Below are 18,507 nucleotides of genomic sequence, written 5' to 3'. Positions count from 1 at the left end.
GCGCGGTGGCGGTGGTGGCATGTCCCGGCTCCAGCCGGGTGGCGCGGCTGTAACACTGCCAGCCACTGGTGCTCCAGGCAGCACGGTAAGGAGGCAGGGAGCAGGGTGGGTTGGATAGAGGGCAGGAGAGTCCGGGGTGGTGGTCAGGGGGCGGGGGTGTGGATAGGGGTTGGGGGGAACAGGGGGTTGAATGGGGGCAGGGGTCCCGGGGGATAGTCAGGAAGGAGGGGGGTTGGATGGGGTGGCAGGGGGCAGTGAGGGGCAGGGGTTCTGGGGGCAGTCGGGGACAGGGAGAAGGGGTGGGTGGATGGGGCAGGGGTCCCGGGGGGTAGTCAGGAAGGAGGGGGGTGGGGTGGGGTGGCAGGGGGCAGTGAGGGGCAGGGGTTCTGGGGGCAGTCGGGGACAGGGAGAAGGGGTGGGTGGATGGGGCAGGGGTCCCGGGGGGTAGTCAGGAAGGAGGGGGGTTGGGTGGGGTGGCAGGGGGCAGTGAGGGGCAGGGGTTCTGGGGGCAGTTGGGGACAGGGAGAAGGGGTGTGGATGGGGCAGGGGTCCCGGGAGGGCCGTCAGGAATGAGAGGAGGGGTTGGATGGGGCGGCAGGAGCCCAGGGGCAGTCAGGGGACAGGGAGCAGGTGTGTGTGGATGGGGCAGGGGTCCCAGAGGGACCATCAGGGAATGGGGCAGTTGGATGGGGCAGGAGTCCTGGCCGGGGGGGGGGGGGTGGTAGATAGGAGGTGGGGGCTGGGCCATGACCCCCTCCCCTAACCGGCCCTCCATACAATTTACGAAACCCGATGCGGCCCTCAGGCCAAAAAGTTTGCCCGCCCCTGATCTAGATCTTTCAAACCAAGATCTTACTTAACTCTTAAAAAAAAATCCTATATATGCAGGCTAAGCATGCCATTAATCCCATAAGAAGATAAGTCCAACAGACTATGTATGGGGCTACAAGCCAAGATCTCTCAAATTGCAACTGCTACTTTGGCACTGGCTTACTACTTTGGTCTTGGGCAGATCATCTCTAAATACGGATAATAGTAATTCTTAAACAAGAGTATGGAATAATTAGGTAAAGCTTATGCAATGTTTTGAAGATGGAAATCATAGAATATTAGGGTTGGAAGGGACCTTAAGAGGTCATCTAGTCCAACCCCCTGCTCAAAGCAGGACCACCCCCAATTAAATCATCCCAGCCAGCGCTGTCAAGCCAGGCCTTAAAAACCTCTAAAGATGGAGATTCCACCACCTCCCTGGATAACCCATTCCAGTGCTTCACCACCCTCCTAGTGAAATATTCAACTTAGACCTCCTCTACTGCAACTTGAGACCATTGCTCCTTGTGTTGAGTATTGTCCTTGAAGCAGATCTGTAAGAATTTTTGCAAGATTCCCTCCATCGTAGCAGAGTATGCAAACTGCCCCCAAAAATTAACTGGGAGTAGCATTCCAGATATTTTAAATTTAAAATTTATTTTTAATTCCTTCTCAGGCAGACCCACTATGCTACATCCCCCCAGCATGGCACCACAACCACAACAGAAGTATCAGTTGCCTACTTATTTGAAAAAACAAAGAGATAAATATTGAGTTTATAGCCCACAAAAGCTAATGCCCAAATAAATTTGTTAGTCTCTAAGGTGCCAGAAGGACTCCTCGTTGTTTATACTTTCTGTGTTATTCACACTTCTGTTGTGATTTAAAAAAATAAAAAGGGTGATGGAAAAGAAAGACACTAAGATGCAGACGCATATGGAGGAAGTGGAATAATTAAGGAAAGGAGTATTTATAAAGGTAAACTTCTTCTGTTATACATTAGTGAAATAGAGAGACATGAGGTTTAAATTTGGTTTTAGTTGGCCATGTATAAAAACATGATTTAAAGTTTATACTATTTTAATTTAATTTAGTATACACTGAAATCTTTAGAGCTTCTAGCAGCAGAACTAATTCCCCTGGGATTAGATATTCTTGCAGGACTTGATTTCCCAAGCCCAGCTGGTTTGCTATGTGTGGCTTCAACTATTCAGTGCTACAAAGCAGTTACAAGCTTCAGAAGTGCTGACAGCAGAGCTGAAGGGTTTGGGTGTGTGGAACTGCTTTCTTGCTATGTCCTAGAGGAGAGGTGGGGATTGGTTTGGTTTTGGGTTTTTATTTTTGTTTGTTTGTTTTTGGAGGGGAAGACGGGGACAATCCCACGAGAGCCATAATTTAGAAGACATTCCAACAACCCTCCAAAGTAAGATCAGAACACGTGCTGAACAAGCACAGTTTTTGAAATTTACTATTTTTCAGTGGTTACCAGTACAATGTTACCAACTATCAATATACATGTTTTGTCAGGTTTCTTCTTTGTGAAATTGTTAATTTATATTTTCTTAACATGATTAGAACCTGATACATACTATAATGTGTGTTTGTTCTCATGCTAGGGTTCCTTGCAGTTCACAATTTGTTGTTCATATTCCAAGACTGCACAGAAGTAGTTTTTCCTCAATGTCAAAAAAACTAGTTTTTCCTCAATGTCAAAAAAAACCTAATAGTTTAACAGACAGTAAATATAATTCTACATATCTTTTGGTTCATGTGTTTAAAGATGAAATTCCTTGTCAAAGGACTAAATTTTTCAGATTTTCTAAGGTCTCGAAGAAGCAAAAAGCATCAAATGGAGAAGAAAATGGCAAAAGGAGATGACTTCATAGCACTTTCTCTATCAACTGAAATCTGCTGGTATGGAGCAGTATGTCCAGTGGGATGACTCTCTCCACATCATTCAACCTCAAAGAAAAGGGGATTCCCAATATAGGTCGACATTGAACCTGAAGTTAACTTAAGGCAGTTCTGTATCAGCATGGAGCTACCACAACAAGAGGAGATTTTACGAGCAGCCACCAACAAGGAACCCATGGAAGCATTTCTTCTCTCCCATGTGGGCAGGGAAGATGTTCAGAGGGGATAAAAATACATAGATCTGGCCCTCAGAATATGAGATCCACAATTTAGGAAGCCAAATCCTGTTTGGTTCTGCAGTGCGAAGGAGGAAGGAGACAGAGGCAAATCACACCCCCTGAAAACAATCAGGATGACTCCATAAATCCAAATTAGCTGAGTTTTTCACCACTTACATAGAATAACTAACACTGGGCATGCTTTGGCCCTTGTAAGCAACATAATCCAGAATATACAATACAGTTAAGATACTGTATAAGAATTCAGAGACCTTAAAAAGCATTCACTTGAATTGTATTGCGTTTATCTCCTAAGCCATAACATGTTATAGACAGAACTGATAAAATGAAATTTGAAATTTACCATGGACACTTCTCTCTCACAATTTCAGCCAGTAGTTCTGATCGTGTGTGTCTGTCTGTCTATCTAATGGTTCACTTGGGATAAGGCAAACAGTTTCAGATAAAATTATCCACAACTTTTACTCAAAACTTCAAGATAATCAGAAATTCTTTCAGCACTACTATACACAATTCCCCCCACCAAACAAAATAAACTCCACTTAATTATGGGGGAAGGACAGTTTGTTTATTTTTCTCATTTTTCTGCACAACTAGGTTTTATATAGGCAGAGAACCAAAACATTACAAGTGAAACTATTTTCTGTTATGGCAGCTACCAAAGAATAGTGGAAACATCACAAAATCTGCAGATCAAGTAGATTTGAAAAAGCATGTGGAACAAACCCCCAATTGGTTATGCAGCAATAAGCCCCTGTCAACAAAACATGTGCAATATCCATTCTCTTGATATATAAAAGCAAACAAAAGACAGGCTATGTTTTTCTTTTATCCCCAATTTACCGTTCCCCTCCAGACTGGAACAAGCTGTTCTGTTATTTATTTGGATTTAAAGAAAAAAATTATCAGACATATTTGCATTGGTATTTTTTCTACCCCCCAAACATTATTGGCAAACTTACTCTGTCTGGATTTGTGCCTCTTATTTGGTAAAAGGATTATATTCACTGCTTCAATTAGCAAACAATACTAAAGATAAATAGATTGAGAAGTGATTTTGCAGTTACTAGTTGCTTTTAATGTGTTACTAATCACATTCACATTATGGAAACAACTAAAAATAAAACCATTGAACTTAGCATGTGAAATTTTTTTTTTCCTGCAATAGTGTCCTAGTTTATCCCTTTATAATAATGACATTATAGAAGATCTCTCTTCAAAAAACAGAAAAATATTTTATCCCATGGTGGGGGAGGGAGATATTAAAAATCTCTCAAACAAGTGTTGAGAGAAAGGGATTCTGCAATACAAAACTGCACATTTAACAACAGGAAGCAAACAATTTTCAATAACTTTTAAGTCTGGACAATTGTATGATAGCCCTTTCAAGACGTGAAACATAAATCCAATCCTTAGTTAATTTCCCCCCCCCCCCCATCTATTTTACACACACACAAAAAATGGGATTGTACTGCTGGGTTGTTCTGGAATACTGACATTGCTGCGTGTATGTTTAAAGCATTCAAGGCTGGGTTTTTTTTACTACAGAAAAAGAAGATAACATGGATTTGGTAAACAGCTACTAAAAACAAAAAATCTTGTACCTACAAACAGCAGCAGCACCATTTAAGCCAGTAGCTCTCAACCTTTGCAGACTACTGTACCCCTTTCAGGAGTCTGATTTGTCTTGTGTACCCCAAGTTTCACCTCACTTAAAAACTACTTACAAAATCAGACATAAAAATACGAAAGTTTCACAGCATACTATTACTGAAAAATCGCTTACTTTCTCATTTTGTCTGTATGAAATTTTAGTTTGTACTGACTTTGCTAGTGCTTTTTATGTAGCCTGTTGTAAAACTAGGCAAATATCTAGATGAGTTGATGTACCCCCTCGAAGACTTCTGTGTACCCTGGTTGAGAACCACTGATTTAAGCTGTACAGAAAGAATAGTTACATGTGAAGATCTGCACGCATATTGAAACATTTATACCTTCTTTAGGAAAAATCCAATACTTACATTATCTTCCTCTTGCATGTCGTCGTCGTCGTCGTCGTCATCATCATCACTGTCCTTATAACCTGGTGGAAGTGGTGGCCCAATAAATTCATCATCAGTATCCTCTGCTGGTCCTTGAATGGAAGTTTGGCATGGCAAAGGAGGACCAATTAATTCTTCATTTGAACCATCTTCACTTTCACTACTTTCTGCCTCTCTGTATGGAATAATTGTAAAAACGGTTATTTAAGTAACATGCAGCATTTCTAAAGTGGTTTTCAGAAGCACTCAGCATTGGCCTAACTTTGCTCTCATTGAAGTCAATGGCAAAACTTCTACTAACTTCAATGGGAGCAGAGACAGGTCCACCACAATCTTCAAAGCAATTTACAAAACTAATAGATACTATAATGACAGGCACAGTGCAAGAACCTAGGGAGAACAGAATACCGTTGTGAAGTAGATAGGTAGGTAGGTATGGTGAAATTTGTGCTAAAGCTGCCAATCAAGGGATCACTGCACAGGAGAATAGAAAAATTAATATGCTTTCAATGTCCACAGTCACAGCAGTACTTAATTATATATCACTTTAGGGTCTGATTCTCCAGTGCCTTGCACTTTGTGCAGGCATTATACACCTGTGTAAAGCAGGAGTAAATCAAAATGGCAATGTTTCAGACTCATTGTGCACAGGTGTAAAGTGAACTACACAAGGGAGAAAGCAATAGAGAATAAGGCAGAGAACATGCAAAATACAGTATAAGCTTTACAACCCTTAAAACTTGAACAGAGGAAATCATGCACTTTAGACCAAATAATTAATCTCCACTGTAATCTCCTAATATAGCCTCTGGAGTATAAAACTCATGTGCTATTACCATTTCACAAAGGGAATATCTATTGAAGTCCACAGGAATTGTGCATACACACATCATTTAATCACTAAAATTTTTGAAAAGTAAAACTGCCCCACAATTACTGGTCACATAGAAGGGACTAAAAATAAATGCTCTTGTGCTCCCTCTGCTGGCTCTACAAATGCAGTTAGCCACTTCACAGTTGTGCTAACAGCAGCTGTTATACCATTGCAAAAACAATAAAGTAAATTAAGTACTGTGCGTAAAAAAATGTGTTAATTGTAAAATTAATACTCCCAATACAGATAAAGTTTGTTTTTTTCTTTTTTTAAATCAGAGGTCCCTATCAAGTTCAAGGTCCCCACTGTATGTTCGGTAATATACAACACATCAGAAGAGAGAGCCCCTGCCCTAGAAAGCTTATAATTTAACAACAGGTCTGTTTTGAACAAAAACAGTGAGCAGAATGCAATAAATACAAATATTTTAACTAGGGCTGGCGATTAATCACAGTTAACGCACGTGATTAACTCTAAAAAATTAGTCGTGATTAATCACAATTTTAATTGCACTGTTAAACAATAAAATACCAATTGAAAGTGATTTGGATATTTTTCTACATTTTCAAATATATTGATTTCAATTACAACACAGTATACAAAGCAGACAATGTTTACCTTGTATTGTTATTTTTATTACAAATATTTGCACTGTAAAAATGGCAAACACAAGAAATAGTATTTTTCAGTTCACCTCAGACAAATGCTGTAGTGCAATCTCTTTATCGTGAAGGCACAACTTACAAATTTAGATTTTTTTGTTACATAACTGCACTCAAAAACAAAACAATGTAAAACTTTAGAACCTACAAGTTCACTCAGTCCTACTTCTTGTTCAGCCAACTGCTAAGACAAACAAGTTTGTTTACATTTACAGGACATAATGCTGCCCGCTTCTTGTTTACAATGTCACCTGAAAAGTGAGAACAGGCATTCTCATGGCATTTTTGTAGCCAGCATTGCAAGGTCTTTACGTGCCAGATATGCTAAACATTCATATGCCCCTTCATGCTTCGGCCACCATTCTAGAGGACATGCTTCCATGCTGATGACGCTCATTAAAAAAATAATGCATTAATTAAATTTGTGGCTAAACTTCTTGGGGGAGAATTGTACATCTCCTACTCTGTTTTACCCGCATTCTGCCATATATTTCATGTTATAGCAGTCGCCGATGATGATCCAGGACATGTTGTTCATTTTAAGAATACTTTCATGGCAGATTTGCAAAACACAAAGAAGATACCAATGTGAGATTTCTAAAGATAGCTACATCATTCAACCCAAGATTTAAGAATCTGAAGTGCCTTTCAAAATCTGAGAGGGATGAGGTATAGAGCATGCTTTCAGAAGTCTTAAAAGAGCAACACTCTGATGCGGAAACTACAGAACCCGAACCACCAAAAAAGAAAATCAACCTTCTGCTGGTGGCAGCTGACTGACTCCAGTGATAAAAATGAACATGCGTCGGTCCACACTGCTTTGGGTGGTTATCGAGCAGAACCCGTTATCAGCATGTCCTCTCGAATAGTGGCTGAAGCATGAAGGACCATATGAATCTTTAGTGCATCTGGCAGATAAATATCTTGCAACGCCGGCTACAACAGTGACATGAAAACACCTGTTTTAACTTTCAGGTGATATCGTAAACAAGAAGTGGGCAGCATTATCTCCCATAAATGTAAACAAACTTGTTTGTCTTAGCGATTGGCCAAACAAGAAGCAGGACTGAGTGGACTTATAGAGTTCAAAGTTTTATATTGTTTTATTTTTGAATGCAGTTATTTTTTGTACATAATTCTATTTGTAAGTTCAACTTTCGTGATAAAGAAAATTCACTATAGTACTTGTATTAGATGAACTGAAAATACTATTTCCTTTGTTTCATTTTCACAGTAAAATATTTTTAATAAAAAATAAATATAAAGTGAGCACTGTACACTTTGTATTTTGTATTGTAAGCAAAATCAATATACCGTATTTGAAAAAGTAGAAAACATCCAAAACTATTTAAATAAATGGTATCCTATTATTGTTTAAGTGTGATTAATCGCGATTCATTTTTTTAATTGCACGATTAATTGAAATTCATTTTTTTAATCGCTTGACAGCCCTAATTTTAACAGTAAACACAAATAAAAGACTATTCAATGTAGTTGGAAAGTTCAAGTCAGACTTTTAGAACAAGAATTAAACATATACAAGTTGTTTTAAAGTCAGATTTAAGAAAGATGTTCCAATCTGCACTATTCTGAGTACAAACCTAAATTTCTCAACTCTTAGATGAATTCACAGATCTCCAAACACATCTTCCAGTTAAGAACTGCACACCAAGCAGGAAATATTACAACACAAGTGTTTAGTTCTTTACACTGAACAAACACCATCCAGCCAATAAGGGAGACACTGAATACTCAGACAATAAAGCAACCAGGGACATGCAAAGTCCTAGATGGTCAGGATATGTCTATCTAACAAGTACGACAATGTTCCCTGTAATTATAGTCCAAAATTTCTATACATCTGAACAAATCCACAATGTATTTATAATTTGTCAGGCACTGACAACATGCTGAAATGCAACAAATCAATGACATGGTCTGTGACTCGAAAAATATGTAACCGTAATTGTGTGCTTGCTTCACATTTACAATTCCTCCAACATAGAATCAGAATACATTGTAGATTCCTATTTTCAAAATGTTGAAAGAGAGTAAAGAGGAGATCCTGCAAGCCTAGGAGAGATGGAAGGAATAAAATTTTCTGTTGCCCCTTTACTCCTAAAAGGCGAGGGGGGTGCCGGGAGGAAAAAGAATAGAGAGCTGTAATAAAATGCTGGAGTCTCTCTGCCCTTCCATGTCTCCACCCCCCTCTATTATATTTTAGTGTACATTTACAATTTACCGGTTTTTGCTTTCTAGATGTTAGCAAGTGTCTTCCCCTTATAACAATCATAATTCTTAAAACATGCATATGAATATACCAATAGCTTAACTATTAGAACCTTCTCCTCATAGCTAATTTAGGAATCAACATACTGTAGCTGTCTCCTTTTTCTCTCTCTCATATATATTCCACAGACTCCTGAGGGCTTCTGTGCCATAATATTAAAAATTATGTGCACAACATTTGAAAATTGTGCAAATTTTATTTGTCAAATAAATGTGGAGGCTTCAGCATGGCATGGGGGAGCATAGGCCACTGGCTGCATAGAGGTGGGAGATCACTGTGCAGCTCCCCCCTAGGACATGGATTCAGTGATGAGGCTGCATCCAACCCTGACACAGCACAAGGACAGGGCCCTGCCCCTCCGTGCCAGGTGCACCAGGTGTGGGCAGGATCCAAGTGCTGAGGGGCTTAGTGTGGGGGGGATCCAGGTGTGGGTTGAGAGGGTTCTGTGTGGGGCCATCTGGGTGTGGGCGGTTCAGTGGGGGATCCGGGTGCAGGAAGGATCTGGATGAACAGGGGCTTGTTTGTGGGATTCTGGGTGCAATGGTAATGGAACTCTGCAGCGGGGTGAAGGTAGTTGGAGCTCAGCATGGGGGCTCAGAGTGTGTGTGGGGGGGTATAGCTCGGCACAGAGTCTTAGTGTGGGGGGTTCCAGATGTTGGGGGAGTGGGGCAGGAATCCAGGTGCAGTTGTTTGGGGCTCAGTGGGGTGGGAATCCAGGTGCAGGTGGCTCGTCGGGGTGGTCCAGGTGCAGGGGGAGTGGGGCTCATTGGGAGGGGGGGTTCTTGGTGCAAGTGGGGGGGATAAGGCTCAGCGGGAGGGTCTGGGTATGAGGGGGTCTGTATGCATGGAGGTTTGGCAGATGGGGGAGCAGCTCCCAGTACAGTGATCCCTCCCCCTGCAGCTGAGAAGCAATGGGTGCAGGAAGCTTGGGGGGAAGAGGGGAGTTTGTAGAGCTTCCTACATCCAAGGGAAAAATCATGGGGTGGGTCTGGCAGCCCCAGATGCTGTGAAGGGGAAGAGGAAGTCCTGTCCTCCCCAGCCCAGGCGACGCTAGCAGCTGAGCCTGCGGCAGGGTAGGAGCCACCAGCTGGGTCTTCCCCATTCCCGCTCCCTGTCCCATAGTGATTTATCTCTCTGCCAGCTGCCTGGGGTATGCAAAACATACTGCTGGGGAGGGTTTCATTACTGCTCTTGTGGCTTCCCTTTGCTTCCCCGTCAGAAAGTCATTTTTCTGCGGGGAAGCAAAGAAATCTGCAGGGGATATAAATTCTGCACATGCGCAGTGGCGTAGAATTCCCCCAGGAGTAATATTTTGTGTGTGTGTGTGTGTGTGTGTGTGTGTGTGTGTGTGATATTATATATATATAAACTGTAAAGAACTTCTTAGGTTAATTTTAGTATGGGGTGTGGCTAGATGACTCAATGTACTTGAAATACAAAGACTAAATATTGAGGGAAAAAGTTACCATCTATTGGCTAGCGGAACAAGTTGGTTGCCTTGGATCAGTTCCCTAATGACAAGCATCACAAAGACTGCTATATTTGGTGCAATTTTGATAGTCTCAGTAGAGAGGACAAAGGTCTGAATTATGGACCTTAACTAGCCTCTCACTATTATGTATTGTCCCTCCAGATTAACACTGGGCACAGTGACACATTCTCTTCCCAGCTTCCTGTCTCTTTCAGCATCAAGTTCAAACCCCTTAGCATAACTTCCAAGGTAATGTGTAACTCTGGAATCTGACTACAGCTAAGACTTTTTCTATCAGACTCTCACCTCATGCCCTCTGGCAATCCCAGAGCCCTATTAACATCAATGGAACTCCCCCCTAGTTACAATGGTCCACCAGCATGAATCAGATTGCTGAATAGGGTCCCTTTCCAACCTGCATAGCCAATCCATTCTTCCTCGAATCCCTCATCCAAAAGAAATGTGTTCTGAGAATTTTCTATTATTCTGCCTTCTCTTATATCCTACTCTACTTCTTACATTTAAGCCTCCTCCTCACACACAATGTGCAAGTCTCAGACCTAATATCAGTCACAGCAAGTTTAATTGTAACCCTCAGCCTTCCATTAACAAGGTAACATAGATTAGCATTTTAGTATAGTGAGAGTGTAGAGAACATATTTATATTTTTTTCAGTTTACTTTGTGCATTTGACAGCACTTTGTGTATAGTCAGTTACTTAAATCACTGGCCACAGTTCATGTGAAGTTTTCCACATAGCAACAGGAGAGAAAATTTTATTATAGAAATTTGTTTTCAGGCCAAACTATAGTGAGCACTATAAGGCAACCGGTACAAAACTATGTATTTTTATAATTATAATTTATAGGCTACGTTGATTTGTTTTCCAGTCTATATGGACAAATGGGTTTTATCCAATTTTAGGTGGCAACAGCAGCTGTTTGTTCCTTGATTTGACATAGTTATGATTGTTTATTACCTTGACTCACTGTCCATGATTTTTACTTGACTTCATTTTTTTTTTTAGTACAAAAAATTGGCAGATTCTATTGTATTAAAAAGAAAACAAGTGCACAAAGACTTAACTGTCTGAAGATGGCAACCAAAATAGCATACAGCCCTTCAACGTGTTTATAAGCCATAAAACTATTGTAAATTGACAGACCATATTAAGAAAGTGTAGATTAATAATTACAAATTACAGTGAAAAATGTCAGTTTACATAGTTTTGCGGACACAAGTTCAGTGGTCCCTGTCCTCCTCTCAAAAGAGTTCAGACAGCCCTTCAGACAAAACAGTTGTAAGATGGTATGATACCTCCACTATATCTAGGTACCTGCAAGTTGATGCAGAGCAAGCTCCCATCACACTTGAGCCTGAAGCTGCTGAATCAATATCTTCATGTTGGCTTCTTAGTTCTTTTTCTTTCTGGGCTTCCTCTTCTCTTGCACGGGCTTCTAAATATGGAGTGAACATGCAACTGTTAGATCTCCATGTTTTCAGCATGTAAATTAATGAAAGCTTGGTGCTTCTTTTTGAGACAGTATTACTAAATTCTTCATTTTCAGACATATATTCCAGAAGTATGAAAAGATGAAAGTAGTGCATTTTAATTTAAACTGATTGGTTAGCTTTCCCACACACTAAAAATGCTAATTTCCTTTAAATTTCTGTCATTTTGATACCCAAATGCTTACCCAAAGAAACAAACCTCTCAGGAAAAGGCAAGCTTAAGACACTAAAACTGTTAGCTCATACAGAATAAATATATGTTTTATAGCGTATGCCACTGTTTCACATTTGAACATTTTCAATGTCAACGAGGTATGATTAGTCAATACTGATCTTTAATTTTTTCTGGAATGAGATATTGGAAATGAAATCAGTTGAAACAAGTCTAGTACACATAGGTGTCATTAAGTTTGTTACAGCTCTCACTAGTTACTCCCATTTTCCTCACTATAGAGGAGTCCCTACAGAACCATCTGTCACACTGTCTGGAGTGAGTCACAACCATGATTGTCTCCCTCAAGGCAGCAGACTTAAAAAGCAGGGCAGACATCCCACCTGGTGGTATGTTCTCTAATTAGATTTCACCAACCCAGTAACAAATGTGAACTCCCTAAGTACTACACTAGATTTATAAGGCAGTCTCAGACTCTCTCCTTATATAATCCAGTCTATCTTGCCACCCAAGCAAGATGAGCTACGTGACAAATGGTCACTTACACCCAAAATCACAAAACATTCAAGATACACCCAGTCCCAAGAGAACAGTCACTCACCCAGATTGATTGCATCTTAGATCTCCCACCAAAGACAAATGCTAGTAGCCAATTCTAATTAACTCTAATTCTAAACTAACTAAAGATTTATTAGTTAAGAAAAAGGAATGAGAGTTATTGAGAGGTTAAAGCAGGTAAAAATATATGAACAGGTGAACTGGTCTATAATTTCAAAAGGCAGCAGAGATGTAGTAATCTGCCAGTTTCCCAAAAGTCTTTAGGGCTACCCAGAGTAAATGCAAGAATCTCTGTCTTCTTGTTTAGTTATTCTGCCACTAGAGTCCAAACAGTCCAGAGATTAAGAATTTTTCTTGTGTCCATTTTATAGCTTCTTCTTTCAGAAACCAAGATGACAGCAACAGTTCCCACACATCTCTTCTTCATGGGGTCAGGACAGTGGGGAAGGAATGCACTTAATATCTTTGATCCTTGATCTTGTATAATGGCTCATTTGCGTTTAATGAACAGGATTTAACATCTTCTTGTAAGAGATCATTATTTACATTACACAAGGCTTCTTTCTCGTTTGATGGGTTACTTAGTTGCAAGGTTATATACAATGAAAATGTATGCTCATACAATATAACATGGAATATAGTTGAGCGAGAACAATACATGTAGCATCCTACAAGCATTTTATAAAACACTGTGACAGACCCAGACCAGTGGGGTACAGGAGTCTGGTAGAGGGCAAATATACTGGTCACTGGATGAGCAGTTTTCTGTTCCCTGAGTGACCAGAGCAGGGGCTGCACAAGAGTAATCAGGCACCTGCTAGAACCAATTAAGGCAGACAGGCTGATTAGAATACCTGCAGCCAATCAAGGCAGGCTAATCAGAGCACCTGGGTTTAAAAAGGAGCTCACTTTAGTTTGTGGTGTGCCTGTGAGGAGCTGGGAGTGAGAGGGTGTGCTACTGGAGGACTAGGGAGTACAAGTGTTATCAGACAGCAGCAGGAAGGTCCTGTGATGAGGATAAAGAAGGTGTTTGGAGAAGGCCATAGGGAAGTAGCCCAGGGAGTTGTAGCTGTTATGCAGCTGTTACAGGAGGCACTATAGACAGCTGCAATCCACAAGGCCCTGGGCTGGAACCCGGAATAGAGGGCGGGCCCAGGTTCCCCCCAAACCTCACAACTCCTGATCAGACACAGGAGGAGTTGACCCAGACCGTGGGTTCCACCAGAGGGGAAGATCACTGAGGTGAGCAAATCTGCCAATAAGCGCAGGACCCACCAAGGTAGAGGAGGAACTTTGTCACAACACATTCTTATTAACTTAGCATTATTAAAATATATTAGATGTTAAACACACTGCCAGCCTCACACCATCTCACCTACATGGTGATAAAATTGACTGCCCCAGTTTCTTTTAAAAATGTAGCTCCATCTTCTTATCAGAGGGAGACAAGAAACTGGGGTGGCTATAGTAATTCAGAAAAATATGCTAAGAGATGACACACACAATGACCACTTGCCTTTAAATGCATAAGAATTAGTACTTCTTAATTAGGCTTATTTCTCATTTGATGGGTTATTTAATTATAGGGGTACATACGATGTAAATGTTTATTACATTTTAACAGGATACAGAAAAATGAAAACAATGCATGTAACATCTCGTTCGTTTTCATGAAGTTTAAACACTAAATACATTCTTATACATTTAACAATCACTTTGATCTATACTAATACAGAAGTGAATTGGACTGGCTGCCAGCTATGCATTTGTAAATGTTCAATGAGGCCTGGGGCTTTGGCTAAGCTGGCACCTGGTCTGTCAGCATCACAAAATGCACGTTAGATCTCGCATCAAAGACAACAGCTTGTATCCAATCCTACAATAAACTATACACAGATGTATTAATAGGACAAGAGATATTTAACAGGTTAAAACAGGTTAACCTGTGTACACAAATGAGTTACTACCTTATGTTTTCCAAGTCATAGAATCTTCTATGATAAGCAAGCTCTATACATCCTTTAGGGCTAATCCAGGCTAAACACTGGGGATCTTTTGCTTATGCCTCGTAATCCTCGCCCATCAGAGTTCATTCAGCATAAAGATACAGGTCCTTCTTGTTAGGAGTTTTTATTCCTTTATCTCCATCCCCTTGTGCTCTGAGCTGCAAATTCAGCTAATAGGTGGAATTCACTTGCATGACTCATTTCATGGGGAGGGGGAGTAAGAGCAGCACACAGTATTATTCTCTTTAATGTTCAAGGATAGTCCATCTGGGTACGAAGGGCCTTTCTCACTGGCCAAGACATAACACTTTCTGTCAAAGACCAATACTTTACACTAGTTAATGTTTATCTCCTGTCTGGTGATTTACACAGTCACAGAGCACATACAATACAAATATTTAAATATTACCTTTGTAGCCAATTATTTTAGTTTATTGTTCATTTACTGTGTGATGTTATGATTAATCAACATGTTATATCATATATTCATTGTATGTTAGTTAATTTGAAGGATTATAAAACTATAAGATTGATCAGTATTTAGACTAGAGGAACCATGTAGTAGATATAAGACAGACAAGCTGAAACGCAAGAACCTGTAGGCTGAGGCCTGCAAGACTTTAGCTTAGCTATTTTAGGCCTTGGAGACAAGAAATGATGACATAAGTGACCAGAAAATAACCTGATACCCTAAGATTATGGGAAGAGAGGTAACAAGTGGTAATATTGCACAAAATTACCCAGAAGATTAATATTAAATCATAAAAATACTGTAAAGGCGCAACTGTCTCCGACATGTCTTAACCACAGGATACAGGTTGTGCATCAATGCTAATGAGAATAAAGGGAATTTAAACAGCCTATAGAAAATTGAGGTCCCTTAAGTTTCCAGGGGACAAAGACCAATAAGAGAAAGAAGGGTTGAAACGTTTATGGACATGTGCAGAATGTAGATATAGACAGAATCACATTATAAAAAGGGGATGCCCAAAACGGGCAAGCTGAGCTTCCTGTGGGAGACTCCAGCAGAAACCATCCCTCTTCTGATGATCAAGTCGTGAGAGACCCATCAGACCCTAGCATGACTGTTAAGAATGTGAGTATAACTATATTTGTAACATGCACAGGTCTGTATAAAATTTCTATATGCTAGGGTAATCATAACTTTAATTGTAACTTTAATAAAACTTATAAAACAGACTAGACCTTGTACATGTGAATGTATGTGTGGTCACTATCCTTGGTCTTTGTGTGTTCCTAGAGACTAACTCTAAAACAAGTAGCAGAGGTGACTCACTCTGTTAAGCTTGAAACTGTAACCACCAGAGCCAAACCCACAGAGGTATAATATGTTACCAAATTCACTTTAATTAAAATCAAAGGCTACCCTTACAATATGGAATACAAATATTATAAGTGAGGTTATTGAATGCTTGTGAGTTGCTGCATGCATCAAAGTCTAAAAACATTCTTATATAGTCCTGACACCTATTTTAATAATTCTAACATACTGGTGAGCCAGACTGATTCCAGCTATGTATTTGTCAGTATTCAGCTGAGACATGGGGACCTTGGCATGATCTGGCACCTGGTCTGCCAGTGTCATGCCCTCAGTGCAAAAATGGTGTAGGAAGGGGTACCACTTACACTCCTGATATACACCTCAGTGTTCCCCTATTTTTGATAAGACATCTGCCACTACATTTTCTTTACCATTGATATGGACTATTTCCATGTCTCACTCAGAGTAAAAGTCTCAAATTGGTCCCTGTGGGTTTGTGCATCTATGTTAACAGGGTCCCCTCGCCTGTCTCCCATAAAGGAGATCAGAGGAGGCAAAACCCTGTAGATTCTTGGGGGTACATGCCGATATGCCAACAACAAATAAAGGAGCAACACATCCAAGTCATTCTCTTGCTGGGTAACACATGAGGAAGTTACTTGTCCTGTGCAGTAACTGAAGTTCTTTGAGATGGACGTCCCTCTGGGTACTCCACTTCAGGTGAATATGCGCCCCTGCGCCTTTGATCAGAGAATTTCAGCAGCAGTGCTTGTCTGGGTCACACATGCATTCTCATCTTATGTGGGCACCTATTTTGTGCTGTATGACCAGACCTCCTTCAGTTCCTTCTCTACCAAAACTCCAAAGTAGAGGGAAGAAGGATGGGTAGTGGAGCACTCACAGAGACCCCCATCTTGAAGAACCTCAGTTCCTGCACAGGGTGAGTAAACTTCTCTTCTCCTTAGAGAGATGTCCCTATGGGTGCTCCACTTCAAGTGACTATAGAGCACTGCTGCTCGGTGGATGGAAGGGGCTTTAGAGTTGCATGAGTAATTAATGATAATATAGTAAGTCCTAACAATGCGTCCAGTCTTGAGCCCTGGTCAATCACGTAGTGTTCTGTGAACGTCGCTACTTTACATATGTCCATGATCGCCACCTTGTTTAGAAAACTACTGAAGTTGACACGGATCTGGTGGAGTGAATTTGGATCCCCGCTGGGAGCTGTAGATCCTTCTGTTGGTAACAAAGGTGGATGCACCTGAAAATTCATTTAGACAGCCTCAGTTTGGAGATAGTGGAACCTTTAGATCATTCCAAAGAGGAAATAAAGAGCCTTGGTGACTTCCTGAAGGGCTTAGCTTTTTCAAGGTAGAATGCTAGTACGCATCTGACATCTAGACAGTGTGTCGAATTGAGTCTTATTTACTTCCATTAGGTTTGGGAAGAATGAGGGAAGATGGACTGGTTGGTTCAAGTGGAAAGAAGAAGATATTTTGGGTAAAAATTTTGGATGAGGTCTTAGGGGGACCTTGTCCTTGAAGAAGATAGTATATGTTGGGTGTGCCATAAGGGCCCCTAGCTCTCCCACTTGGCAGGCAGAGGTGATAATGATTAGGAAGGATACCTTAATTGAGAGATGTATCAGAGAGCATGTTGCTAATGGTTCAAATGGCGGACCAGTAAGACAGCATAGTACCAGGTTCAAGTCCCAAGGTGGAGTATGGACTTGTATTTTAGATAAACATTTCTGATATGAAAGAAAAGCATTTGGTGACAGGATGGGCGAATAGAGACACCCTGACAACCTTGTGGTGAAAAGCTCCGTATGAGGTAACAAGGTTTGTGCATAACATTTTCTGTTAATGAAATGACAGACTTTACATGAGCCTGTATTGTTGTCCAGGAGGGTGCTGGGCTGTACAAGATGCATATTTCTGGGAGAAAGTCTGGGACTAGGAATTTGCTGTGTCGCTCTGCTGTGTAATTCAAGGGTGGCTGATTCTTACAGTATAGCTCAGATTGATATACATGCTGGGGGCTGTGTGAGAGCAGGCCAGGAGTGGTTGCTCTCACAGCAAAGCATGTAAAAGGTTGGAGAACTGAGGGGACACAGCTGTTCAACAGTCCAGATTGTATCTTGGGGAATGTCACATGGGGGCTTTGGCATGAGCTGGCACATGGACTACCAGCATCACATCTTTCAATGTGGAAGAAATGTATTTATTTAGATTTATTCAACATTAAAAAAGATGCTTAAGTCAACACACTGGCCCCCTTATATAACTGATTTTCACAATATAATCAAAATGTTCCTCCCACAAGCAAATAAATATACAATTTACAGCAGACTTAGGCCTCAAACCTGAAATGAGAACAAAGCAGGTTTACTCCTGCAAATGCTCAGAGCCTCATAAAGCCAATAGGCATCTTCACAGAAGTGTGTTCACATGGCTCTCAGCACAGAATCAGAACCATGATAAACAAATCCTGCACCCATCAGCCCATCACCTCCTTGAATGGATCAGTAATTACACAGGCCCTGCATTATGCCTGAAAGTTAACAAATTCTGGTTATTTTTGTCCAGAGAGTGGGGAACAAATTCCAAAGTTGAAAGATGGTCCAGGATAATGACTCGGAAGCAGTTTCCTTATGTATATAATAAGGGGGTACC

At 40.8% G+C, this 18,507-nt stretch overlaps 1 protein-coding gene across 3 annotated transcripts in view; it reads right to left on the bottom strand.

Moving 5' to 3' along the window:
- WDR70 (WD repeat domain 70) overlaps nt 1–18,507 on the bottom strand; it is a 227,194-nt gene that overhangs the window by 200,632 nt on the left and 8,055 nt on the right. For all 3 annotated transcript variants that reach the window (XM_045020965.1, XM_045020963.1, XM_045020964.1), the window contains exons 4-5: nt 11,639–11,759; nt 4,985–5,180 (exon numbers count right to left, since the gene is read on the bottom strand). In XM_045020965.1, the coding sequence (XP_044876900.1) occupies nt 4,985–5,180; nt 11,639–11,759 (317 nt within the window). The remainder of the gene's footprint in view (nt 1–4,984; nt 5,181–11,638; nt 11,760–18,507) is intronic.

The sequence above is a fragment of the Mauremys mutica genome, chromosome 6 (genome assembly GCF_020497125.1).
Source record: "Mauremys mutica isolate MM-2020 ecotype Southern chromosome 6, ASM2049712v1, whole genome shotgun sequence".
In the NCBI taxonomy this organism is placed as follows: Eukaryota; Metazoa; Chordata; order Testudines; family Geoemydidae; genus Mauremys; species Mauremys mutica.
The sequence above is the reverse complement of the archived record's forward strand: the minus strand, read 5'-3'. Positions and strand labels throughout refer to the sequence as shown.